The following is a 27,963-nucleotide window of genomic DNA, read 5'->3' on the forward strand; positions in this document are numbered from 1 at the left end:
CGGGGGGTCCAGTATTTGGTCGATTGGGAGGGCTACGGGCCGGAGGAGCGCTCCTGGGTGCCTCGCTCGGCTGTCTTGTGTCGGCGCCTGCTCCGTGACTTCCACTGCCGGCACCCTCGTAAGCCCGGTGGGTCGCCGGGAGGCTCCCGTTGAGGGGGGGTGCTGTCAGGGTCCCTGTGCCTACCCGGTCGGCTCAGTATGGCTACATATGTTTTTGTATTCTTTTTTTTGTTCCTGCTCTCTCCCTTCCCCCCTTTCCCTCCTCCCTCTGCCTGGGCGGAGCTCACCTGTGGGCTCCTGCTCTTGGCCCACGCACCTGTGGCTCATCACGAGTGATCCAGCTCCTTTATAAGATGGCAGCTCTGTGTTTCTCGTCGCTGGACCGTTGCCGACCCTCGTCAGTGTAACCCCAGCTCAATTACTTCTAGAGTGCTTTCACAGCGATTTGCCTTACTATCCCTTCGTGTCTCTGTGTACAGATTCCCTGGACCAACCCCTGTGTTACCCGAGTGAGTGGTGTGTGAAGAGGAGTGGACGGAGTGTGTGTGTGACTATCGGCGTCTTTCCCGTTCGTGGTGTGGACCCCCGGAGCCCGGCTTTCCCCTCACTTTTGTAAATAATCACCTGGTGTATCATAATAAAGACTCTTGTGCTTTCAAGACCTAGAGCCTGCGCGTGAGTCCGTTCAGTCGCAGTGTGACAATTTTTAAACATGTTTCTAAACAGGCTCCACCACTCTGCAGTCTGCCCCCCCAACCCACTACTAGCAACCATCATGATCCCCCGGCCAGCTCCTTTCGCCAACCTACACAGCTATGCGGCCTCCCCAGCAAATAGTCTGCGTTCAGTACCTTTTCTAACGACTGTATGCTTTGAAACAATAAGCTGCATCACAATTACATTGTAATCTTAACTTCAAAACACTAATTTATGCTGCTGAATATCATCTTATTTTGCTTTTTTAGATTCCAGAGAGTCTCAGGCCAGTTCTAAAATTTTGTACTATGACATTTTATGAACAGGCTAAATTGTAAATAGTTCTAACAGATTGAACTACTTGAACATGAATGCAAAATGTGAAGCCATCACTTATGAATATCGTTGTTTTTCTCATCACAATGCTTGTCCAGTTTATCACAAGCCAGTATTCTTTGTGTTATTGTTTTTTTTTTAACAGATGCAGCCTTCTAAAAACGTATAACCATGGGGAGAGAGCTGATCAGAGAAGTCGGGGACCTCCGTGAGGAGTTCAGAGCCTCCGTTAATCTTGCAGCACTGAACCTGTTGATGCCGGTGTATTGCCTCTGGATTAGCCTTTTAACAACATAGATGAGATGAACAATGCAGAGGCAACTCTGCAATGACTAGAGGCAAATTAAGCACTGGTAAGTTCTTAAAGGTTAGGGGACTTTTGTAACCCAGAACTTTAAAAATTGTCCAAGTTGGTTAAACTGCTTAAAAATGGCCTTCTGCTGTATGTTCTGCTTGAATATACAACAGCAGGCTATCGTTGGAAGATCCAACAAATCGGAATAGAAATATATTTCACTGCAAATGGTTTGGCTTATTTATTTTATCTCTAGAAAATTAGGCTTTGAGCTATTCAACTAATGGCTCTTTGGGAATCGGTGAAGCAGCAGTTTGCTGATTTCTGCCTTGTGACTTTCATATTAATCAACCTAGTAGTTTAGATGCTTTCTCCCTGCTGAAGACAATTGACAAGAGGTTATTCATATTTAAGATCTAATTTGGTCTTTTTTTCTTCTTCGTTTTGTTTGTTTTTGTCCTAGTTGGCCTAACTCGACAGGTAAACGCTGTTTCTGAGTTTGCCTTTCCCCGAGCAGTGCAGAAATGTCCCTGCTACTCTCCAAATCGGATAGCTGGTGCAGGATGCCCGATACCGGAGTAAACATTAAAAAAAACAAAACAAAAAAACTGACTTGGACCTAATACATGTAACAAAGAACCTTTTTCATATCATAAATTACTTTGTTATTGATATAGAGATTTCTGTCATTTTTAATTGCATAATGCGAGATGCTTCATATTATAGGGATATTATTATGGACGTGACAAATTGTAAGATAATGTCCAGCATATAAAGGGTATCCTGTTTGTGGATCATACACAGGGATTCAAGGAGCTTTATTTGTCATTCGCATCACATGTTAACATGAGGTGGAACAAAATTATGTACACACGGTCCCGGAGTGAAAAGAAACAAAAATAATGAAGAAGAGGAAGGGTTTTGTTTTGTTTGTTTTTTTTAGTAATAAATAAATAGTTGGGTTTTTTGTTTTGGTTTTTTAACAAACAGAAATGACAAGTAATAAGAAAATACAATAAATAATACAATAAGTAAAGTGCAACAACCTGAGTACCAGGGAACCTCCCCATTTATCTGGGCTTAGGACTAGCACTGGGACTCCACTGGCCTGTGGCTCCCCCATGGCTGGGTTATCAGATGGGTTTCCCATTATTTTCAGTAGCTTTTTGAAACAGTTTTTTGATCTAAGTAGACATGTCAGGCATACATTTTAACAACTATGTAGCTCTTTGTAGTGAGGTAGAATGATTAAACAAAGCTTAGATTTATTTGATCTTTCTCCAAATAGGAGTAAAGACTTTCTGGAGGTGTTACAGAAATGACCAAAACCCCAAAATGAATTGAAATGTTAAAATTTTTAAAAACTGTCTTCTTTTGTTTGGTTCTCTATGTCTGTCACAACAAAAAAAATCACATTTAGAAACTTTAAAATGTCAGATGACACGTGATTACATTCATCTTTTATTTACAGTCTATTGACCTAACCTGTGACGTGTATTGAAAAGCTCTCAATGCTATCTCCCATTCACTCGACCTGCTCTTTAGTGAGTTTGTGTTCAACAGACTGTAAGTGACTCTTTAGAGATTGTTCACTGAAACAGAATGAGCTCGCCGGTCCACTCAGATGATTCAGTAAAGTCACAGGAGTGGAAGGACGAGGTTTCCCACTCACAGAGTCACTGTGGCTTTCCTCTAACAGCCTGGTCATCAGTAGAATCATCATCACTGTCTGCATTTAGATTTTTGTGCCTAACCTCTGTATTGCTCGACATTTATTGTTCCAAAACTGGGTGATAAACCGTGAGGGCTGGATTTCCAATTATAGTGACAAAAAACAGAAATCTTGAAACTGGATTTGGAAAAAAATGGTGACTGAAATTTGAATGGCTACTTTGTCTTCATTACATCAGCAGCAAAGACCTCAAAAAGCTGGATTTTCCTGTTCAACTGGACTAATGTGGTAACCGATGCTGACTCCATCATGCTGTACTTCCAGGTGGTGATACTCGCTGCTACAGTCATGCTGGTTTACTACTGTGAGTTCACTGACACTTTCAGTCCAGCAGAGCAGGGCTTCATTTGCAGAGATCCCACTTTGACCAAACCTGATCCTGGACCTGAGCAGAACAGCCGCATGCCACCTATAATACTGTACTCTGTGGTGAGCGGACTACCTGTTGTACTGGTAAGTCAATAGAGCTACAGAAAGCCATGCATGTTAAAGGACTGTTAGTATCTGTCAGTTAGTCGATATCTGCAGTGGATGGAACCATGCATTATTGTGCATTTCACAGCAGGTAAAATAAGTATTGAACATAAGTATTGCAGCAGGTCTCTGCAGGTGATTTCAGCAGTGCTGGAACAAAGTTCCACAACACCTTCTCAAAGTCATCAATATCTCTGAGCCCCCCACCGTCACGGCAGGGTGAGGCAGGCATGCTGTTCGAGTGGATATGTGCAAACTTTCTCCATGTGTTGGTGTTGTTCCACCTGTATCCTTTATCTGGAAGCTCTGTCCTCCTTCCACACCATACTGATATTCATGGGGAAACTGAGTCTGATGTTCCCATACCTGCACAGGCTCAGTCTCTAATATTCACCCTCTGTAAACACTTTGCTGATGAGCTTATGGTCAGTTTTGTAAATTGTGGTTATTTTAAGTGTCAGAGAGGATGATTATCCAGTGTATGTTTCCTGATTGTGTGATTGACGGGTTGTTAGTCGACGTTAACGGAGTTGCAGTCAGAACCACGCCCATCGCATATAATTTTAAAATACTAAAAAGGTGAAGATGAAACGTGCAATAAGGCTTCATAATGGGATTTCACAAACTGGAGGGTAACATCATGGTGGCTGTGTTTGTCTTTTCTGCTGTTTGTGGTTGCTGTACGTGGCTGTTTGGTAGGCCCCGCCCACCTCTGCATTAGCTCTGCTGATGTTTTCTCTTCAATGGGTCAAAATTAGTGTGTGGCTAAAATAGCAGAGGATGAACCTTCAATATTTTTTTTCTCAACAAAATGTCAAATGCTAATGCTGATACATGATATGGGTTTTACTGCATGTCAATAACATATCACATAAAAACATGTGAACAAATAAAAATTTGATTTAATAGTAACTTTTAAAATCAAAGCTACATCATTGCAGCAAATTACTGGAATATGACAACGCCATCATTACTGCAAACTTTTCAGTACTGTATACTACAGCTAACATTTTCTCCAATTTATTCTTATTTAATTTATTTTGTTTTTCATTCTGTTTTTTTCCTTCTTTTTCAGATTTCAGGGGTGGAAGTAGTCATCTTCCTCTTTTACTACAACTCAAACAACTTTTATGAGCAGGAGAAGGTTGTTGTCGTGGGAGACTGCTGCTATGTTAACCCCATGGTGCGCAGGACTGTCCGTTTCCTTGGTAATGTAAGACCAGCCCAAAATATTCCCACCATTGATTAACCCAGTTGTCGTGTCTGACATTTTAAAAATGTCCTTATAATAATGTTCTGGGCTACTGTAGAGCTAAACACAATTATGGTGTCTCTTCTAACGTTTTAGGATCAGCTATGTTTAAAATGGCCATTTTCACAGAATTTAAATGAACCGTCTATAATGTAGCCTATGTGAGTTATGCAATAGTTATGTTGGTTTAAGTTGTATACAAATATCACCTGTGTGTCTTTCTGTAGGTGTCTTTGTCTTTGGTTTGTTTACAACAGACATTTTTGTTAGTACTGGTCAGATGGTCACAGGAAGTCTGGCTCCCTACTTCCTGTCTGTGTGCCAGCCCAATTACACTGCTCTCGGCTGCCAGGATACAGCGTTCTTTGTGAGCCAGTCAGATGGCTGTACTGGTGACCCTGATGACATCATCAGAGCCAGGAAGACATTTCCCTGCAAAGAGGCTGCACTCAGTGTCTACTTAGCTGTTTACTTGGCAGTGAGTAGATCTGTCTTTAAATAATCCAACAGTCTTCACCAATGTCAATAAAGTAATATTTGGTTAAAGTGTCAGAGAAATAATCTTCCTTTTCAGATGTACATCATGTCCTGCGTTGGATCTGCAGTGGGGCGTCTGGCTGGGCCCTTTGTCAGCCTCTCATTGGTCAGTCTGGCTTTGCTAACAGGCATCAACAGAGTGGCTGAATATCGTAACCACTGGAGTGATGTTATAGCAGGACAAGGCATTGGTGCTGCTGTTGCTGTCTTTCTGGTCAGTTCCTGTTATTATTAGACTTATTCATATCAGTGTAGACTTCATTAGTGGGTCATTATGAAAAACAGATATGCCAATAAACACAGCATTTTATGCTAGCTCAAACCTGAAGTTAAATGACTGCTTATTTGTAAACCCATATATATATGTATGTGTGTATATGTATACGTATATGTGTATATATATGTGTGTGTGTGTGTGTGTGTATATTAGGGGTGCAACGATACACAAAATTCACGGTTCGGTTCGGTTCGATACTTTGGTGTCACGGTTCGATATTTTTTCGATACAAAAAAAATGTTCATGCCTTTTTAATTTGTCATTTATTAAAATTATAAATATATATTTTAACTCAAAAGTACAGTTTTTAAATTTAACCCTAACCCTTGTGCGTGTTTTTTATTTTGACAGCGAATGCGCACCTGCGGACCACTTATGTGCAGCCCTGGTTATTTAGCTCGTCATATTGCAGCCACAGAAATTCTTTTGTCCATGAAACCATAAAGCTGCACTTTCTTTTTGCCTTATAGTCTGATTTGTCATAACTTCTCCGTTTTGTGGTAAGCTTTTCTTTGGCTGTCACTTCTTCACCCTGACCGGTCTTATTTGGCTCAGCAGAACTGAAATGCTTTTACACACTGCCCGACGGGCAGGGCAGAGATAGATTTTGGTAGCCCGACTGAAAAAAATCGCTATCTCCAGGACGTCGGGCTAGCGATATTGCGAGCCCTGTATCTGATTGAGGAATCACTCATCTTTGGAAAAGAGAGTTTATTACAGAGAAATGTCTCTTTCCAAAATAAAAGCTATACTATCCGCTTCTTCTGGGCTATATTCTCAGCAGCATAAGGAGAATCATGTGCTAACAGCTGTCTAAATGACTCGGCTAAAGTTAGTAGCATGCTTGTTGTTTTGGTCTTTGCACTAGGATGATGTCTGCGTAAATGTGCAGTCATATTCGTTGTGTTCCCACTAGTGCTTTCAGGTTAATCTCGTTGAAATGACCTTAACGCCACAACACGGCAAATCTCCGTTAACGAGCTACCGCCGATCGCCCTGTGTGTGGGGCTAGACGGCCAACACGTTAACGAGCTAACTGCGCTAACACACTAGCTCCCACCCATGTAATTGAGCATTGCATGGCACATCCAACATACTGTTTTACTTTAGTCCATGACTCGCTTACCTTCAGGGTCATACGTCACATGAAAACCAAAATAATTCCAAACGCCAGATCTGGAGAGCTTAACTTCTGTCTTGCTAGCTTGCCCTGCGCTCTTCCTTCTGACGATGCTGTCTGTGTTGAGCGCTCAGTGGATCTGCGCTCGACAGTGCAGCCTAGGCGGAGTAGTCGAACGCAGATTCACTGAGCGCTCAACACAGACAGCATCGTCAGAAGGAAAGTTGATAAAATAAATTACAAATGTTGTATTGTTCGATACATATGCGTACCGAACCGAAAGCACTGTATCGAACGGTTCAATATCGATACGAATATCGTTGCACCCCTTATATATATATATATATATATATATATATATATATATATATATATATATATATATATATATATATATATATATATATATATATATATATATATATATATATATATATATACATATATATATATATATATATATATATATATATATATATATATATATATATATATACATACATATATATATATATATATATATATATATGTATATATATATGTATATATATGTATATATATATGTATATGTGTGTGTAACAAAGAGAGGGAAGGTAGTCAGAACTGAGGGGATTGAACTACCAGAAGGCAACATTGCAGACATAGAGGACAGTTACAAGTACCTGGGGATCCCGCAGGCAAATGGGAACCATGAAGAGGCCGCTAGAAAGGCTGCAACCACCAAGTACCTGCAGAGGGTCAGGCAAGTCCTGAGGAGTCAGCTGAATGGTAAGAACAAGATCCGGGCCATCAACACGTACGCCCTGCCCGTGATCAGGTACCCTGCTGGGGTAATAGGCTGGCCAAAGGAGGAGATAGAAGCCACTGACATAAAGACAAGAAAGCTCCTTACCATGCATGGAGGGTTTCACCCCAAGTCCAGCACCCTGAGGCTGTACGCTAAGCGGAAGGAAGGGGGCCGGGGACTGGTGAGTGTCAGCACCACAGTCCAGGATGAGACAAGGAACATCCAAGAATACATTGGGAAGATGGCCCCAACTGACCGAGTGCTCAGTGAATACCTCAGGCAGCAGAAACCCAAGAAAGAGGAGGGAGACGAGGAACCATCATGGAAGGACAGGCCCCTGCACGGTATGTACCACCGGCAGATAGAGGAGGTGGCTGATATCCAGAAATCCTACCAGTGGCTGGACAAAGCTGGACTGAAAGACAGCACAGAGGCACTAATCATGGCAGCACAAGAACAAGCTCTGAGTACAAGATCCATAGAGGCTGGGGTCTATCACACCAGGCAAGACCCCAGGTGCAGGCTGTGTAAAGATGCCCCAGAGACAATCCAGCACATAACAGCAGGGTGCAAGATGCTAGCAGGCAAGGCATACATGGAACGCCATAACCAAGTGGCCGGCATAGTGTACAGGAACATCTGTGCCGAGTATAACCTAGAAGTCCCGAGGTCAAAATGGGAGATGCCCCCAAGGGTGGTGGAGAATGACCGAGCTAAGATCCTGTGGGACTTCCAGATACAGACGGACAAAATGGTGGTGGCTAACCAACCGGACATAGTGGTGGTAGACAAACAGAAGAAGACGGCCGTAGTGATCGATGTAGCGGTTCCGAATGACAGCAATATCAGGAAGAAGGAACACGAGAAGCTGGAGAAATACCAAGGGCTCAGAGAAGAGCTCGAGAGGATGTGGAGGGTGAAGGTAACGGTGGTCCCCGTGGTAATCAGAGCACTAGGTGCGGTGACTCCCAAGCTAGGCGAGTGGCTCCAGCAGATCCCGGGAATAACATCGGAGATCTCTGTCCAGAAGAGCGCAGTCCTGGGAACAGCTAAGATACTGCGCAGGACCCTCAAGCTCCCAGGCCTCTGGTAGAGGACCCGAGCTTGAAGGATAAACCGCCCGCAGGGGCGCGCTGGGTGTTTTTTACATATACATATATAGATATATATAGATATATATCTCAATCACAGAATGTACATAAGGTGCAGTTGCAGTCTAGGAGTGGGAGCAGTGTGACAGTTCAACTGTTTAGGAGGGAGATGGCGAGGGGAAAGAAACTGTTCCTGTGTTGGTTGGTCCCAGTCTGCAGGCTTCTATACCATCTGCCAGAGGGTAGCAGGTCAAAGAGTCTGTGTCCAGGGTGTGAGGGGTCTGTGATGATTATCCCTGCCTGTTTCCTGGTTCTTCAGAGGTACAGGTGCTGGATGGAGGGCAAGTTTTACTGAAATTTTAGTCATTTATTCAAAGTCAGAAAAAACGGTACAATTTAAAGCACACTTTCAAGCAGCTTTTCAAAATAATTCATCTTTCCAAGAGTAAGTTCAGCACCTTACTTCTGCACATCATTGTGTAACTTGGTCAAACATATTTAGACTCTTTCCTTAATAGAAAACCGATCTAATGGACTAAACTGCTGCAAGATACTCTCACACACACAAGCTGTGCTTGCATGGATGAACATGAATTAATTTTTTCCACTTCGTGAACAACAGTCTTAGTGGGGACAAAGATCTGGGTCACAGAAACAATGTAAACAAAAATAATAGAGCTCTATTTCCCTGCAGCAACAGGGAAGTACTTGCAATCCAAATGGTTGATCCGTGTGAAAGGAATAATTTTGAATGATCAAATGTATTCAACTTTTCTTCTATCTCTTCCTAGGTTGTTTTTGTGGTTCAGTATTTCAAAAAGAGACCTGTGATTCCCCAGAGTCCCTCAGACTCAGGCACGGCTAATACCGATGAGGTTTCCCCTGAAGTCAATCACAATATGGAGACCAGTGATAAGGTAAGGTATAAAGGACTGCACTTTATACCATGCTGTTAGGGCTAGTGGTTGAAAACATGGATAGATAGCAACAGTGGCGTTACCTGTTACCTTCGATACTCCTATATTTGAATCTTAACATTGTATTTATTTATTTATTTTTGGGCATCATGTTGCTTTTTAGAGCCAGAAGCGGCCATATTTGGAAGGTGGAGTACAAAGCCATCAGCTAATGCTAGCAAGCTTGGTTATCAAACTGCATTCATAAATTGACACTTAGTGTTATATGTGTTTTAAGTAATCCAAAGTGAAAACCTAAAAAAAAACTGTAGAATTTGATTAACCAGAGCAGAAGCACAAACGTCCATCCATCCATTCATCGATCCATCTTCTTCTGCTTATCCGGGGCTGGGTCACGGGGGCATAAGCAGAGAAGCCCACCCCTCCCTTTCCCCAGCCATCTCCTCCAGCTTTTCCGGTGGAACACCAAGGCGTTCCCAGGCCAGCCGAGAGATATAATCTCGCCAGCGTGTCCTTGACCTGCCCTTGGGCCCCCTCCCGCTGGAACATGCCAGGAACACCACACCTAGGCATCCCAGGGGGCATCCTTGTCAGATGCCCGATCCACCTCAACTGGCTCCTTTCAATGTGGAGGAGCAGCAGCTCTACTCTGAGCCCCTCCCGGATGGCTGAACTTCCCACACTATCTCTAAGGGACAGGGCAAGCCACCCATCAGAGGAAGCTCATTTCTGCCGCTTGTATCCGCGATCTCGTTCTTTCAGTCACTACTCACAGCTCGTGACCATAGGTGAGGGTAGGGACGTAGATCGACCGGTAAATTGAGATTGAAATTTTACACTCAGCTCTCTCTTCACCACAACGGACCGGTAAAGCGTCCGCATCACTGCAGCCGCAGCACCAATCCATCTGTTGATCTCCCGCTCCCTTCTCCTGTCACTCATGAACAAGACCCCGAGATACTTAAACTCCTCCACTTGGACCAGGAACTCGTCCCTGATCCAGCGTGGGCTTTTTTTGGGGTGGCTGTAGCTGAGGAAGTAGAGCAGGTCACCTACTGGTCAGAAGGTTGGTGGTTCGATCCCTGGCTCCTCCAGTCTGCATGTCATGTATCCTTGGGCAAGATACTAACCCCAAGTTGCTCTCCGATGCATCCATTGGAGTATGAATGTGTGTGAATGTAGTTAGACAGCACTAAGTAGAGTGAAAGTGCTTGTGAGAATGGGTGTGACTGGGTGAATGTGACATGTTGTATAGAGCGCTTTGAGTACTCCGGGAGAGTAGAAAAGCGCTATGTAAGAATCAGTCCATTTACCATTCTGGCTGAGGACCATGGCCTCAGATTTGGAGGTGCTGATTCTCATTCCCACCACTTCACACTCGGCTGCAAACCGTTCCAGTGCAAGCTGGAGGCCATCACGCAATGAACCCAACAGAACCACATCATCTGTGAAAAGCAGCGATGAGATTCTGAGACTACCCAGGTAAAAGCCTTCCGCCACTTGGCTGCGCCTAGATATTCTGTCCATAAAAATTACGAACAGAATCTGTGACAAAAGGCAGCCCTGGCGGAGTCCATCACCCTTCAGGAACAAGTCCGACTTATTGCCGGCTACGCATACCAAGCTCTTGCAATGGTTGTATAAGGACTGAATGGCCCGTAGCAATGGGCCAAACACTCCATACTCCCGGAGCACCTCCCATAGGACACTCTGAGGGACACGGTCAAATGCCTTCTCCAAGTCCACAAAACACATGTAGACTGGTTGGGCAAACTCCCATGCACCCTCAAGTATCCTTGAGAGGATAAAGAGCTGGTCCAGTGTTCCGCGACCAGGACAAAAACTGCATTGTTCTTCCTGTATCTGAGGTTCGACTAACGGACGGACTCTCCTTTCCAGCACCCTGGCACAAACTTTCCCAGGGAGGCTGAGGTGTGTGCCCCCCTATAGTTGGAACACACCCTCCGGTCACCTTTCTTAAAGATGGGAACCACCACCCCGGTCTGCCAATCCAGAGGTACCACCCCTGATCTCCACGCAATACTGTAGAGGCGTGCCAACCACAACATCTCTACAACATCCAGAGCTTTCAGGAACTCAGGGCGGACCTCATCGACCCCAGGGGCTCTGCCACCAAGGAGTTGTTTAACTGCCTCAGTGACCTTGTGCCCAGGGATTGGAGGGTCATCCCCCTCATCCCCAGACTCTGCTTCCTCCACGGAAGATGTGCCAGTGGGATTAAGGACATCCTCAACTTATACCTTCCACCACCCGACAATTTTCTCCCTTCCGCAAATTGCTACCTTATCGTGGTGGAGGGGTTTGTGTTTGTGTGTCCCAAGGATCCCAGGGGTATGTTGTCTGGGGGCTTCTGCCCCCTGGTAGGGCCTCCTGGTAGGGTCTCCCATGGCAAAATGGTCTTGGCTGAGGGACCAGACAAAGAGTGATTCAGAAGATGCCTATGAGTAGAACACCAAGGGAACAGTTCACCCTGCCCGGGGAGGGTGCCCGAGGGAGAGCATCTGGTGGCCGGGCCTTAGTCCATGGGTGCCCGGCTGGGCACAGCCCAAATAAGGGACATGGGCCCATCCTCTTGCAGGCCCACCTCCCATAGAAGGCACCGTAGGGGTCAGGTGCATTGTGTGCTGGGCAGCAGCCCTTGCGAACCAATCCCCGGCTACCAAGACTAGCAGTCTGGACATGGGATGTCACCTCTCTGGTGGGGAAGGAGCCTGATTTAGTGCGTGAGGTTGAGAGGTACCGGTTAGATATAGTCGGGCTCACCTCAACGCACGGCTTGGGCTCTGGAACCAGTCACCTGGAGAGGCGCTGGACTCTGTCTCAGTCTGGAGTAGAGATGGACCGATCCGATATTACATATTGGTATGGGTCCGATACTGACGTAAATTACTGGATCGGATATCGGAGAGAAATAAAAAAATGTAATCCAATCCATTAAATATCAAAAAAGCACCTCACAAAACTTGTGACACGGCATAACTCGGTTCATAACCGTAGAGCAGTATGCGTCACGTGATAGAGCGCCTGTGTGTATTTGTAGCCTCGCTACCAAACCAGCATTTCATCTCTGACAAAGTTATCCCAGAGAGAAGTAAAACACGTGTGTAAGTTCATCTCTGAATGTTTGTAAAGCATTCCAGCGTTAAGCTGATCTTTTTCTACGTAGCTGACGGCTGGTAACTGTGCAGGGGCGGATCTAGCAAAGTTTAGCCAGGGGGGCCGATAGGGCATGAACAAGGCAAGGCAAGTTTATTTGTATAGCGCAATTCAACAACAAGGTGATTCAAAGTGCTTTACAGAGACATTAGAAACAAGAACAAATAAAAAGCATGATTTAAAATTGATTAAAACAAGCAAACAAACAAACAAACTAATTAACAAACAAACAAAACAGTATATAAAATCAAAACAGATAAAAGCAGAACAATAGATAAAATCAGTAGTTAAAATGTTAGTTTTGAAATTTAAGCTTAAAAGTGTGGATTTGGTGCTTTATTCAAATGCAGCTGAGAACAGGTGAGTCTTCAACCTGGATTTAAATAAACTGAGTGTTTCAGCTGATCTGAGGCTTTCTGGGAGTTTGTTCCAGATATAAGGAGCATAAAAGCTGAATGCAGCTTCTCCGTGTCTGGTTCTGACTCTGGGAACTGATAAAAGACCGGATCCAGATGACCTGAGGGATCTGGAAGGTTCATACTGGGTCAGGAGGTCACTGATGTATTTTGGTCCTAAACCATTCAGAGCTTTATAGACCAGCATCAGGACTTTAAAGTCTATCCTCTGACGGACAGGCAGCCAGTGTAAGGACCTCAGAGCTGGACTGATGTGGTCCACTTTTTTGGTCTTAGTGAGGACTCGAGCAGCAGAGTTCTGAATGAGCTGTAGTTGTCTGACTGATTTTTTTTAGGTAGACCTGTAAAGATGCTGTTACAGTAATCAAGCCTACTAAAGATGAATGCATGGACTAGTTTTTCCAGGTCCTGTTGAGACATCAGATCTTTTATCCTTGAAATATTCTTGAGGTGATAGTAAGCTGATTTTGTTATTGTTTAGGTCTGCATCCATCACTACACCCAAATTTCTCGCCTGGTTTGTGGTTTTTAGATGTATAGATTGAAGTTCTCTGGTGACCTGTAATCGTTTTTCTTTGGCGCCAAAGACTATTACCTCAGTTTTGTTTTTGTTTAGCTGGAGAAAATTGTGGCACAACCAGTCATTGATTTCCTCAATGCATTTACCAAGAGCCTGTACAGGGCCTTGGTCTCCTGGTGACACTGTGATATATATTTGTGTGTCATCTGCATAGCTGTGGTAGTTTATTTTGTTGTTGTTTATAATCTGTGCCAGTGGGAGCATGTAGATGTTAAACAGAGGGGGTCCTAAGATGGAACCTTGGGGAACTCCACATGTGATACTTGTCTGCTCAGATGTGAAGTTACCTATTGATACAAAGTATTTCCTGTTTTCTAAGTATGTTTTGAACCAGTTTAGTACAGTTCCTGAAAGACCTGCCCAGTTCTCCAGTCGTTTGAGTAATATGTTGTGGTCAACTGTATCAAATGCTGCACTGAGATCCAGTAAAACTAAGACTGACATTTTTCCACGGTCTGTATTCAGACATATGTCATTGAACACTTTGGTCAGAGCGGTTTCAGTGCTGTGGTTCTGTCTAAAGCCTGACTGGAAGGCATCATAGCAGTTATTCTGTTTTAAGAAGTAACTGAGCAGTTGAGAAACTGCTTTTTCAATGATCTTACTTAAAAATGGGAGATTTGAGATCGGCCTGTAGTTTTTCATTTGTGTCTTGTCAAGATTGTCCTTTTTCAGTATAGGTTTTATTACAGCAGTTTTTAGTGGTTCCGGAAACACACCTGACATTAAAGAAAAGTTGATGATCTGTAACAGGTCTGACTCCAAAGTCTTTGAGACCTTTTTGAACAAACTTGTTGGCAGGACATCTAAACAGCAAGAGGAGGAGTTCAGTTGACCTAAGATGTCCTCCAGGTCTTTGCTGTTAATAGGGTGAAACTGTTTCATGGTGTTTAAACAGTTTTTTGGTGGACACAGTACATAGTCTGGATCTGCTGTTGATGTACCAATTGCTTGTCTAATCTTTTGGATTTTTTCTGTGAAGAATTTAACAATAGCAACCCCTCCTCCTCTCCTGCTCACACTCTCGTATACAGGGGTAGAAGAGCTTCTCTGTCTCGTAGGAAGTGAAGGCCAGTCGGTTTCAGAGATTTCAGCTCGCTGTGCCCTGCCTGTGATACGTCCTCCCCCTTCCAGGAGACATGATTTATGTCTTGGTTTTGCACCAAGACAGTCCAAGGGGGGATTATCGCTTGAGGATTTATAATAGTGCACAAAGTCTACTTTCTTGGTCATGTTATCTGTGCTCCTTAGCTGTGTACTAGCTTGCTCATCGCCATTGTTTTGAATCAAAGGCAAGGTTGTTTCATTTCCACACAGTCCATTTACCTCCACGTTTACTTCTAAGCGATGAATTTTTGTCTCCAGTACTGCAATCTTCTGCAGGAGGCTGTGGTAGTCATCTGTGGAGAGGGAAGGCATCTTGTTGCTAGTTAGCCTAGCGGTTAGCACCATTCCAGGCTATTGAGGCTGCTCGGTGCCCAGACGCTGTAATCAGCTGTGTTTAGGCCACAGACACACGGAGCGCTGAGGATAAGGTAACTATAAAGATAAGATAAGATAAGATAACCTTTATTAGTCCCACACGTGGGAAATTTGTTTTGTCACAGCAGGAAGTGGACAGTGCAAAAGTTATGACGCAAAAATTAGAATACAATAAGAATAAATACAGTACACAGCTGTACAGAATAGAATAAAATAATATACTATATACAGTAGAATAAAATAAAATAAATATACAATAAGATAAAAATAGAATACGAATGCTATATACAACTGAGTAAAAATACAACGATGCCAGAAAAGATTATTGCACTTAGTGTTATTGCACATGTGTGGATGTGTGTGTTTGTTCAGTTAAAGTCTTTGTTGTGGAGTCTGACAGCAGTGGGGAGGAAAGACCTGCGAAATCTCTCCGTCCCACACCGTGGGTACCGCAGTCTCCCACTGAAGGAGCTGCTCAGTGCTGTCACAGTCTGCTGCATGGGGTGGGAGACGTTGTCCAACAGGGATGACAGCTTAGCCGCCATTCTCCTGTCACTCACCACCTCCACTGGGTCCAGAGGGCATCCTAGAACAGAGCTGGCCCTTCGGATCACCCTGTTCAGTCTCTTCCTGTCCCCAGCAGAGATGCTGCCGCCCCAGCAGACCACACCATAAAAGATAGCAGAAGCCACCACAGAGTCATAGAAGGTCTTCAGGAGTGGGCCCTCCACCCCAAACGACCTGAGTCTCCGCAGCAGGTACAACCTGCTCTGCCCTTTCCTGTAGAGGGCGTCTGAGTTATGAGTCCAGTCCAGTCTGTTGTTCAGATGAACACCAAGGTACCTGTAGCTGTCCACAGCCTCAATGTCCATACCCTGGATGTTCAGTGGTTGCAGTGGAGAATGCTTGTGCCTGCGGAAGTCTACCACCAGTTCCTTGGTTTTACTGGCATTGATCTGGAGGTAGTTCAGCTGGCACCAGTCCACAAAGTCTTGAGTCAGTCCTCTGTACTCCTTGTCGTCCCCATCAGTGATGAGGCCGACTATTGCAGAGTCATCAGAGAACTTCTGCAGGAAGCACTGGGTGGAATTGTGGGAGAAGTCTGCAGTGTAGATGGTGAAGAGGAACGGAGCCAGAACCGTTCCCTGTGGGGCCCCTGTACTGCAGACGACCCTGTCCGACACACAGCCCTGAGTCCTCACATACTGTGGTCGGTCGGTGAGGTAGTCCAAAATCCAGGTAGTGAGGTGATGGTCCACTCCAGAGTTCTCCAGCTTGTCCTTCAGAACCGAGGGAAGAATAGTGTTGATGGCACTGGAGAAATCAAAGAACATGATTCTCACAGTGCTTCCAGCGGTCTCCAGGTGAGCGAGGGAACGATGTAGGAGGTGAATGACGGCATCATCCGCTCCAATGCCAGGCTGGTAGGCAAACTGAAGTGGGTCCAGTGATGAGCTTATTAGGCGCCGAAGCTGAGCCAGGACCAACCGCTCCAGGGTCTTCATCAGGTGGGATGTCAGAGCCACCGGCCTGTAGCTGTTGAGGTCCTTGGGGCGTGAAGTCTTTGGCACTGGTACAACACAGGAGGTTTTCCAGAGCTGTGGGACTCTTCCCAACCTCAGGGAAGAGTCCCACAGCTCTGGAAAAATGTTGCTGTTTCTGTTAAGAACACTTTGGTCCTAATGATCTATAAGTGTCCAGAAGCTATCGCAGGTAAGCTCATACGGAAAAAAGGGAAAAAAGTCAGCATAAAAATCAATAAAAATCAATACAAGAAGCAAAGCATTTAAAGAGCAAAGAGACGAAGCGTCCACACTCACAAAGGGGGAAACACAAACAGGGAAAAGGGGGCACAAAGACATACTTTTCTTTCTTATTCTCATTTAAAATGTCTAGCTTTTAATAAATAATTGTCTGAATCTTACACCCAAAGTTTTAATCTGATGTAAAGTATATAGAAGTCCATTACTGTATATAGTAACTGTTAAGTCTAATATACCCCAGTAAGCTATACTACTTTTTCCTTTGGGAAGTTACCATCTGTGCAGTCTGCAGTTCTGTTGAAGAAAGATGTTGAATCTATTTAATTATTCTTGAAAAATAATTAATTTTGGTGCAATTTTTTTCACACTGCATCAAATTAAAGTTGATTACGTCGATTAAGCATCATGAGGTGGAGGGTGGGTGGTGGTTCCCTATTTTATTTATTTTATTTTTTTGCTGGGAGTTTGCAACCCTATTAGTTAGCAGAAATATTAAGCAACCTAAGTACTCTTTAAAATACCAGAATAGGAAGAATGGAGCAGGTTTAAGTTTATTAGATTGATCAGTATTGCTGAACTGTGAAATATTTTGGGTGCAGTGTATTTTTTTTTTTACATACAGGTCTAACAGAATAGCTTTAATGTTGTTGTTTATTTAAACTTGAGTATGAACTTATACAAAATGCAGCAAGATATTAAAAAAACAGTTTTATTGATTAGAAAACACATTATATCGGATTCATATTCGTATCGGTATCGGACATAAAAAAGTGGTATCGTGCCATCTCTAGTCTGGAGTTGCCCCTGGTGAGAGGCGGCGGGCTAGGGTGGGTATCCTAGTATCCCCTCGGCTTGCTCCCTGTGTGTCTGGGTTTCTCCCAGTGAACGAGAGGGTTTGGTCCCTGTGCCTTTGGGTCGGGGAACGGGTCCTGACTGTCATCCGAGTGACGGTTCAGAGTACCCAGCCTTCTTGGAGTCCCTGGGCGGGGTGCTGGAGAGTGCCCCGCCTGGGGACTCCAATGCTCATGTGGGCCACGACAGTGAGACCTGGAGGGGTATGATTCGGGGGAACGGCCTCCTGGATCTGAACCCGAGTGGTGTTATGTTGTTGGGCTTCTGTGCAAACCACAGTTTGGCCATAACTAACTCTATGTTCGAACATAAGAGTGTCCATAAGTGCATGTAGCATCAGGACACCCTAGGCCACAGGTTGATGATCGATTTTATAATCATATCACCAAACCTGTGGCCATATGTTCTGGACAACCGGGTAAAGAGAGGGGCTGAGCTGTCAACTGATCACCATCTGGTGGTGAGTTGAATCAGGTGACGGGGGAGGACACTGGAAAGACCTGGTACACCTAAATGTATAGTGAGGGTGCACTTGGATTGCCTGGCAGAGGCCCCAGTCCGTGAGATCTTCAACTCACACCTCCGGCAGAGAGTCAACAGCATTCTGAGGGAGACTGGGGGAGACCACCCAGGAGGATATATTACTTATGACATAATACTATTAAAAAGACTAAAAAAGGCACTAACGTCACAAACAAGATGGAGAGGTCCAGTTCAGTGACTTGAATACGTGGAAGTAGAGTCAGTAAGGACCAAACTTTTTGCACCAGACTACAGATGCTGAAGTTAACATCAGTGTCTGTCAAGTTACTTGAAAAAAGTAATCAGTAACTAATTACTGATTACTTCCCAAAAAAGTAATCCCGTTACTTTACTGATTACTTATTTTCAAAAGTCTTTAGTTCTTAGTTACTTTTTAAAACATGATTTATCCCCTGAATAGGTACTAAAGCAATAGATCTTTTAGCCCAATTCTACTTTTTCTACATAATCCATCATACAAAATGTAATCAAATGAAAAAATCTCTTTTTAAAACTTGTTTTATTAGTTTTAATCTTTTAACTTTATGCATCAAGCAAACATTCAATTATATGCAACATTCTCTGACTGGAAGAAATTTGTTTAGCATTTAAACCTATTTTCTGCACATTCCAGCACATAAAATAAAATTGTTTTTTTGTGTTTACACTCAGTCTTTCAAATAGATGCAAGTAAAACACAGCAGAAAATAAATAAAATCAAAGACTAGCGGTCCTGTTGCTCTATTTTCACCTGTAAAGCAGGAGTGGGGCAGGCGGATATTTGCCTTGGTGCAGGTGAGCCGCAGCGGTCAGTGGAAGGATACGGCAGTTTCTCTGTGAATTTCACATTCCCGTGGCAGCGCACTGTCGGTGCTTGCTCGGACGTTTAGGGGTTTGTTTCGCTGTAAAAAGAAATTTTCTTCCCACACAGTGAACAGCGGATGCTAATGATTTTGTCACTTTTTACAGAATCAAACTCAAAGTAAGGTCAGTACTTCCACGCTTTAAACGCTGCACGCTCACACTCTCTGCCACACTTGTTATATTATCCATTGTTGATCTGCACACAGCTGTTGCCACGAACATCACACTCGCTTACGTCACTGTCACGAGACACTCTTGCAAAAAAATCACGGTTTTAGTAACGCAGCATACTAACTGGAAAGTAACAGTAATCTAATTACCTTTTTTGCAATAGTAATCCCTTACTTTACTGGTTACTCGAAACGCGTTACTGCCCATCTCTGTTTTTTTTTTTTTGTTTGTTTTTTTGCCTGTCCCATTTGGTTCTTTAGCCGTCAGAATTGTTGTCTGAAGACCAACAAGGATACCCAATGGATTTATTTTGCCAAATGGATCATCATGGCCTTGCCGTATTGGTCCATTTGATCGACCTTTGTTTTTATTATTTATTATATTTTATTTTCAGATGTTACAGACGGGACAGACATGAGTGAGGGATAGGAAAGGGAGAGAGAAAGAGGAAGGAAAAGAAAAACAGAAGGGGAGAGGGACAGTGAGAAAGGGGGGGAGAAAAAAAATCTCCTGGATCACCTGTTGAGAGAAGAAGAATAGAAAACAAGCAAAAAAAAAACAAAAAAACCAAAGCAACATACTAAACACAACACCATCGCATTAATCTAGCTAAGTGTAAACAGCAGTAAATACTAAATATTCAATGTTGTTGTGCAGCACGCAGGACAGACAGCGAACAATGTGCTTTGAAGTAGAAGCCAAGAAAGGTGTAATTTAAGTCTACGAACAGTGAACACCCGTGTGCATACCTGTGTGGATCAGCGTGCTTGTATTCAAATGGTTTCCACATGTAATGGTCTGCAAGAGGATGTAGAGAGCCATAGCCCCGCCCCCCAGGGCATGAAGCAGGCATGGAGGAGATCCAGGCCCCAGACATCCAGAGGCCTCAGAGTGCGAGAGCCCAAGGAGGACCACCGGAGGGGCATCCGTGCCACCCTCATGGGAAGGGCTGAGGATCCCCAGACGAGGCGTCACCCAGTAGCCACCGAGCAGAAGCTAGAGGGGGCTGCACCGGCGTGCCCGCCGGCTCTGCCGGCAGCCAGCTGTGCCAGAGTGAACCGAGCCGCAGGCCCAGAGGCCGGAGGCCCGAGGGCCCCCCGCACCCCGGAGGAGGCCTGACCGAGCAACAGGCGCCAGGCCCCGCCAGGTAGCCACTGGGAGTGACGCCGTTAACGTGCCCACCCTCAAGGCCCTATATATATGTGTGTGTGTTATGAGAGTGTGAGTAATGTGGATGTCTAAGTTGTGAGATAAAATTGAGGCACAGGTGGCCAGAAGGGGACGGGGGGGGGGGAAATGTCTCCCCTGCACCCTTGTGACACACCCGCACCCCAAGGCCCTACCTGTGTGGGTGAGTGTGGTGGAGCGGGAAGAGGGAGGTAGTCGGGGATGGGGAGGAAAAGGAGGGAGGGGAGGATGCCCCTCCCTAGGGCCAGCTCCCCCGCTGACCCCAGTAGGCACCCCCGTCCTCTGGTACCCACCAAGGCAAGGGAGCCCAGGTCCATCCAGACCGGGGCCTACGGTAGCACTGCCAAGCCCCACAGGACCCGGGGCAGCCCACCCTACCCCACTGCAGAGGAAACTGTTCCCACCCCAACATTCAATTGTCTCCCAGACTACACAAGACAACAGACACCCAGGTTAAGTTTATTCTCCACCTCTCCTATGTCTCTCCCCCACCTGCAGAGTGGACTCCTGCAAGGATGGAACAACCTCCCCGCCAGTTGAAGAGCCCCCCAGTTAGGCCGATGCACAAGAGGCCCCCTGCGCCAGGGCTGAGCCCTTGTGCACCCACCCGCCCACAACCTCGGTGACACACCGACGAGGACCGAAGCCCCCAAGGCCCAGCCAGAGCCCTAGCACGGAGGCGAGGCACCCCCGAACCCCAAACCCCCACGCCTGCCCTGGATCCACTCAGGGGCAGCCAGGCCACCAGGCCAGTAACCTACATCCACCAGTACAGACCATCCTCCAGCCCCGCTGCACGCAGCCACGAGGAGAACAACCTCTGAGAGCGACCAGAGCCACTAACCAGGTTATGAACGCAACCCCCGGGGTAAGCCCTCCAGGGATAACATCTCTAGGGGTCCTCCAGGCGCCCTAAGCCCGTCCCAACTCCATATCAACCACAGTAGCTAAGGCGGGACCAAACCACGACCCCCTACCCCCACTAGGTGATGGAGCCGATCAAAGGAGCCCAGAGGGATTGATCTAATGTGGTGGCAGAGGCTATATCGAGACTAATGTGATCTATTAGAAGGTTTCTATATTGGCTAGAATTAAGATTATTTTTATTTTTCCAGTTCATGAGGACTGTTTTCTTGGCGATGCATAGGGCAGTAAAAACCATGTGGACTGTATTAGTTTCTGTAGTGACCTCATCCAATTTTCCCAACAAGCATACTAAAGGGGAGGTTGGAATTTTACATTTCAGACACTTTGATAAGTCTTCACATATCTCGCGCCAAAACTTCTGCACTGGTGGACAGAACCAAAGAGCGTGGATGTAATTGTCTGGTGTATTGTCTTGACAGTGTGAGCAGTTGTTGGAAGATGTAAAGCCCATCTTGAACATCCGATGACCTGTATAGTGCACTCTATGTAGTATTTTGTACTGTATTAATTGCAGACTGGGATTTTTAATCAATTTAAAGGTTTTTAAGCATACCTGAGACCAGAAGTTTAGGTTTAAGCTGACTGATAAATCTGCTGCCCATCTCTGGTTAACATACAACTCTATGGTGGCTTCATTGCTTTTAGAGCGAGCGATAAAAACACCATGGAAAGAAATTGAGACTTACCCGGAATCATTAGGGCAAGATTTACTGTCAGACTTGTTAAGGGTACAGATAAAGGCAGGTAGGAAGGTACTTAACATAAACAAATGTGAATATTCAAACAAATGTTGGCTTGTGTCATGCACTACAAAACCTGCGCTAGGAGCACAGAGATAAAAGAATAAAGTTACGTTGAAACCAAGCACACCATTGTTTTTCTTGTGACATTACCAATAAGTTTGATGTGTCACATGGCCCTCTTCCTATTGAAAAAACAAAAGTTGTATCCAAGATGGCCGACTTCTAAATGGCCACCATGGTCACCACCCATCTTGAGGAGTTTGCCCCCTCACATATACTAATGTGCCACAAACAGGACTTTAATAATATCACCAACCATTCCCATGTTATTACGGTGTATTCATATAAATGGCCTACCCTGTAGTGAAGCCACCAGAACATCCTGTGGAGAAAGGAGATTCTGTCCTGGGTGAAGTTAAATTTGCTGTGTGTGCACAGTGGATTACCTGGAATCTTGCTGCTGTAGGAACATAAAGTCTTTTGAGTGGTCCTCCCCCATTATCACAGTCAGTCTGCTGGTCTGTCCAGTCCCAAAATGCCTCAGGTCACTATGCCAACAATACAGCTGGGGGGCCGGATGGACTCCAGGAGGGAGCATCCAGCGTCATGTTTCATATTTTCTATATTTTAGTCAATATTTAATCAATGCAGGCAAACCCTTTGTACATATTTATACTAAATCACTTTTTCCTGCGTCTGTCGACATGGTGTCTGGCCAAACCAGTCAAGGCTCAGGCTAGCTGTCCCACTCCCATCTCCCCATACCCACACTTCAGACAATGAACAAAGTCCACTGATATCAAAAGAATGGGGTGAGTTCTTTTATGTCAAAAAGGCCCCATGGTTAAATTAATTTTTATTCTGCACTATTTATTTGGTAATAATACATTATCATTATGTTGGATTATTATATTGGAGAAGTGTGCTTTGCTCTGCAAATATTTTGGAGTGTGCGAGAGCTTTAAGTGAAACTGATTTGAGATCCACAATATCTCATGACAGAGATATATATCAGTCGGCTACACTTTGCCTGAAAATTGACAGCCAAAGGATTATTTAATTTATCTTTGCTAATGCTTACTTAAAATACTAAAATATTATTATGTTGTCAATGCAAACAGAGTATTATAAATAAAAATCTGTAACCTTAAAAAAAAATTTTTACATTCCACAATTCCATTCAAAACGTTAATGGATATATTGTGTTTGATGTGAAGATACCAATCAATATTAAAAACTAAATAACATTGATCCATGTCTGCACAGTGTTATATTTTTAGGATTGGCATGCGTTGGGGCCCAAAGTCATTGGGGTTTTTTTTATTTTGCTTTTGCTTTTGCCACGGGTCCCATATCCCTGGTGGCACCCTGCTCCTACCCCAGAGTCCATGGCATTAACTTCCACAATGAATTGTTTGGATTTGTCAGACTGGATGAGAACTGGCACAGATGCAAACAGTCACTTCACACAGTCAAACACTTGCTGTGCTTTGGAGTGGAATGGGACCTTGAGGGAAGTGAGACTCTCACTAATGTTCTTGACCAACGATACAAGTTTGCAAACCCCAAGAAGATTTTCAGCTGTTTGCATGTGGTTGGCTCCGGCCAATCCACCACCTCCTGAGCCTTTAGAGTCTGCCTTTACGTGCCTCCTCTCAATGATAGAGCCTGTGTCTGACTTGATGAACTGAAGTAAATTGTAAGATTCAGTTGACTCCAGATAGTATTAGTGTAGCATTAGCTTACCTGCTTGTCGCTCCGCCCCCCAAGCCTAATTCTGTTTTCCTCAGTGGTTTTGCTAACTTACTTACCCACCTTTCATCTGTCTCCCCACATTTTAGTTTGATGGGAGATTTCAACATTCATATGGTAAATGGCCTGTATTTATATAGCGCTTTACTAGTCCCTAAGGACCCCAAAGCGCTTTACATATCCAGTCATCCACCCATTCACACACTGGTGATGGCAGCTACATTGTAGCCACAGCCACCCTGGGGCCAGAGGCGAGGCTGCCGGACACTGGCGCCACCGGGCCCTCTGACTACCACCAGTAGGCAACGGGTGAAGTGTCTCGCCCAAGGACACAACGACCGAGACTGTCCAAGCCGGGGCTCGAACCGGCAACCTTCCGATTACAAGGTGAACTCCCAACTCTTGAGCCACGATCGCCCCATATAAATAATAATAACCTTCTGCTCACCAGAGACTTTTCCTCCTGTCTTGAGGACTTCGAATTCAGTTTATTGACTTTCCCACTCACTCCAAAGGAGACACCTTGGACTTGATCTGCTGTTCTGGTCTTACTCCCTCTAATCTTTCTGCTTCCCATAACTGACCACTTCCTCCTTTAATTTAACCTCCCTCTCTGCTGCTCTTTAACCAAGCCAACCTATCTCATCTCACTCCACAACATCAAGAATATTGATATGCACATTCTCACTGCCAGTTTGGATAATATTCAGATTCCAGACTTCTATTCTACTCCTGATGATTTGGTGTTATATTTTAATAATTGTTTAGTCATTGTCCTTGATTCTCTGGCTCCTGTAAAAACTCACTCTGTTTCCTTCGCTTCTTCTGCTCCCTGGTTTACCTTTGACCTCCGAGCTCTGAAGGCCAAAGCTGTGCAGCTAGAGCATAGATATAAGAAATCTGGTTTAACTGTTGATGAAGAAATCTATACATGCCATGTACTCCAGTATAAAGACTCCATCAACCAGGCCAAACAAAGCTTCTACTCTGGTATTATCAGTTCTTATGAGGGTAACAACAGGATTCTGTTTTCACTTCTTGACAAACTTCTTAAACCCTCTGATGCTTTACCCCCACACTTCTATTCTTCTGAAACCTGTAACTCCTCGATTCTGTTTTTCCCCTCTCCAGAACCTTTTCTCTATTTTGAGCCGTTTTCCACTTTTCATCTTCATCATATATCTGAGTTTATATGTAAATCAAAGCCATCATGTTATCTTGACCCTATACCTACAGGGCTTGTGATATCCTGCCTCTCTTCCTTACTCCCACTCATCTCTGCTATCATTCACTCATTACTCACCACCGGTATCGTTCCCTCCTTATTCAAGATGGCTTCAGTCACTCCTATACTGAAAAAACCTTCCTTGGATCCTAACAACTTTAACAACCTCCGTCCAATTTCTAATCTACCCTTCATCTCTAAAATACTTGAAAGAATAGTCGGAGCTCAACTTCATTCACACCTGGTTAATAATAACATCTACGAGAGGTTTCAAACTGGCTTTCGCTCATGTCACAGTACAGAAACTGCTTTTCTTAAAGTTACTCATTCCACTCTATTCCCAGTCACCTCTGGTGTACCCCATAGTTCAGTCTTAGGCCATCTTCTCTTCATAACATACATCCTCCCTCTTGGTACCATTTTCCATAAATTTGATCTTCACTCTCACTGTTTTGCTGATGACACTCAGTTATATCTCTCCTGCAGGCCTGATTCCTCCCTCCCACCTTCTTCTCTTACAGAATGCTTATCCCAATTAAAATCCTGGTTCAGCTTAAGCTCAATGAGGATAAAACTGAAATCCTCCTTACTGGCACTAAATCCAACCTACTGAAGGCGAACCATTTCACTCTCACTATCAATAACTCCACAGTTTTCCCTTCACCTCAGGTTAAGAGCCTTGGTGTCATCCCAGACAGTTCACTATCCTTTAAATCTCACATCAGTGATATCCTATTTCCATCTATGCAGCATTAACCTATTTCGTCCTTCTCTTTCCACCCAGTCTGCATCCATTCTTGTTCATAGTCTCATTATCTCCCGCCTTGACTACTGTAACATCTCTTACGTAGTTTCCCCCCAAAATTCATCCAAGCTTCAACTGGTTCAAAACTCCGTTGCCCGCATTATTACCAGAACCCCTCCTACCAGCACATCACCCCTGTTCTCCAGGAACTTCACTGGCTCCCTGTGAAGTTCCAAATAGTGTACAAGCTTCTTCTGCTCACCTTCAAGGCCCCTCATAACCTTGCTGTTAAGTACTACCTCTTCTGCCCGCTCACTTCGATCTTCTTCTTCTATCCCCAAGTTTAAATCTGTTCAAGTCTGCATATATTCACTGTGAACTTATTGTCCATTTGATCTTGTTTTGTACTGTTCTTTGTTTTGTCATTGTCCTACTATGTGTTTTATTTTATTGTTAAGTGTCTTTGGGTGTCTTGAAAGGTGCTTTTAAATAAAATGTATTATTACTATTATTAGTAATATTAGTATAGGCAGGCCACAAAGTCAAGATCAGCTGCTATCCAATTGCTCACAATTGTTGACTTTACAACCCACCTGTGTATCAAAACACAATCTTCTTGTGGCTATAGTAGCCCTGACTGAATTGTTGCTTTTCTTTACTGTTTCTGTAGAGCCCAGGGTCCATCACAGAAGTCACATGACTATGAAGGACCACCCCCTCACCCAACCACATCAAGGGGGAGATTGACGTCACCAATTCTGTGTAGTTCATGGACCTTTGTTTTTTACATCAGTCTCATTTGTGTCTCATTACATCAGCAACATTTTCTGTCATTTAAGAATTAATCTATCATTGCCACTTTTATTTTGCACTGTAGTGTTGTTCTCCCAGGGTCAAATGTGGCACGCACAGTTTAAAAAAATGTTTACTGTAAATGTACTGTCAACTTAAGAAATGTCACTGTGGATATTGTAGCAGCCATTTTAATTAATATATGATTTGTTTTCTTTATGGGTAAAAGTATTTGATATGTGTATTCAATGTAAATTTGATGTGAATACATGTAACACGTGTTAATGTCATATATAAGTCAGTAAGATTGCATGATATCTGATATATGAGGTTATAAAGAGGGATAAAGGGATAAATAATAACTAGTTTAAGACAAGATCATTGGTTGTCATGGTTTCCACGATATTGTCTGTGTTATGTAGGAGTCTTTGGAAATCTGAATTCAGTTCATTTCAGTTTTCCATTTTATTTATATAGCACCAAATCACAACAGTTGCCACAATAATAGAGAGAAATCCCAACAATCAAATGACCCCCTTGACCAAGCACTTGGCATCAGTGGGAATGAAAAACTCCCTTTTAACAGGAAGAAACTTCCAGCAGAACCAGGCTCAGGGAGGGGCGGGGCCATCTGCTGCGACCGGTTGGGGTGAGAGAAGGAAGACAGGATAAAGACATGCTGTGGAAGAGAGATAGAGGTTAATAATAACTAGGGATGGGTACCGGTATCTGGTGCCATTATGGTACCAGTTCTGACATAAACGGTAGTAACTGGACCGAAAAGCAGCGCACATTTTGGTGCTTTATTTCGGTGCTTTTTTTTCCTGAGATGTCATACACTTTGGATTCTAGCCAATCATTTTACGTTTCCGAGGATAGTAGGCGGGCCCAGGTACGTAGGTTCTTTTAGAGCAGAGCTACAGATTAAAAATGCCCAAGGTGAACCAATCAAAGTCTGGCTGTACTTCACAGCAAAAGATGCAAACTCAGCAGCAACAAGTGCTTTAAGCTGATACTGTGATACTGTCAAAGGAGGTAACACCTCGAATCTGATGAAACACCTGGCGATGTATAGGGTTCTTTTAAAAGCCGAGAAATGCACCGTATTTGATAGCTTGCTGCGAGACCTCACACCAAGCACATCCACTGTGGGTGTACAAAACAAAATATATAAGAAATGTATATGTTTGATTTAATTATATATCCATGTTGTAATACTGCAAATGTAATATTACTTGTAAATGTTATTT

General features: G+C 44.1%; 1 protein-coding gene across 2 annotated transcripts; it reads left to right on the forward strand.

Moving 5' to 3' along the window:
• Positions 1 to 163: 163 nt before the first annotated feature.
• LOC146554380 (phospholipid phosphatase-related protein type 5-like) lies at positions 164 to 27,963 on the forward strand. 2 transcript variants are annotated; one of them, XM_085255906.1, is made up of 7 exons: positions 164 to 1,385; positions 1,791 to 3,512; positions 4,609 to 4,741; positions 5,013 to 5,263; positions 5,360 to 5,536; positions 9,389 to 9,514; positions 26,592 to 27,963. In XM_085255906.1, exons 2-7 carry the CDS (start codon positions 3,309 to 3,311, stop codon positions 26,619 to 26,621), a joined length of 921 nt encoding a protein of 306 aa, XP_085112032.1. In that variant the 5' UTR covers positions 164 to 1,385; positions 1,791 to 3,308; the 3' UTR covers positions 26,622 to 27,963. The 2 variants fall into 2 exon arrangements, with proteins under 2 accessions (XP_085112032.1, XP_085112034.1); XM_085255908.1 differs by having other exon boundaries at positions 3,324 to 3,512; positions 5,333 to 5,536.

The sequence above is a fragment of the Mchenga conophoros genome, linkage group LG18 (assembly GCF_057382185.1).
Source record: "Mchenga conophoros isolate Kocher_MC1m ecotype Shallow Benthic linkage group LG18, M_conophoros_male_GT1.1, whole genome shotgun sequence".
In the NCBI taxonomy this organism is placed as follows: domain Eukaryota; kingdom Metazoa; phylum Chordata; class Actinopteri; order Cichliformes; family Cichlidae; genus Mchenga; species Mchenga conophoros.

Coding starts and splice junctions, on each gene's coding strand:
- LOC146554380 (XM_085255906.1), top strand. CDS start 3,309: ATGCTGTACTTCCAGGTGGTGATACTCGCTGCTACAGTCATGCTGGTT. Junction 3,513..4,608: donor GCGGACTACCTGTTGTACTG/GTAAGTCAATAG, acceptor CTTCTTTTTCAG/ATTTCAGGGGTGGAAGTAGT. Junction 4,742..5,012: donor CAGGACTGTCCGTTTCCTTG/GTAATGTAAGAC, acceptor GTCTTTCTGTAG/GTGTCTTTGTCTTTGGTTTG.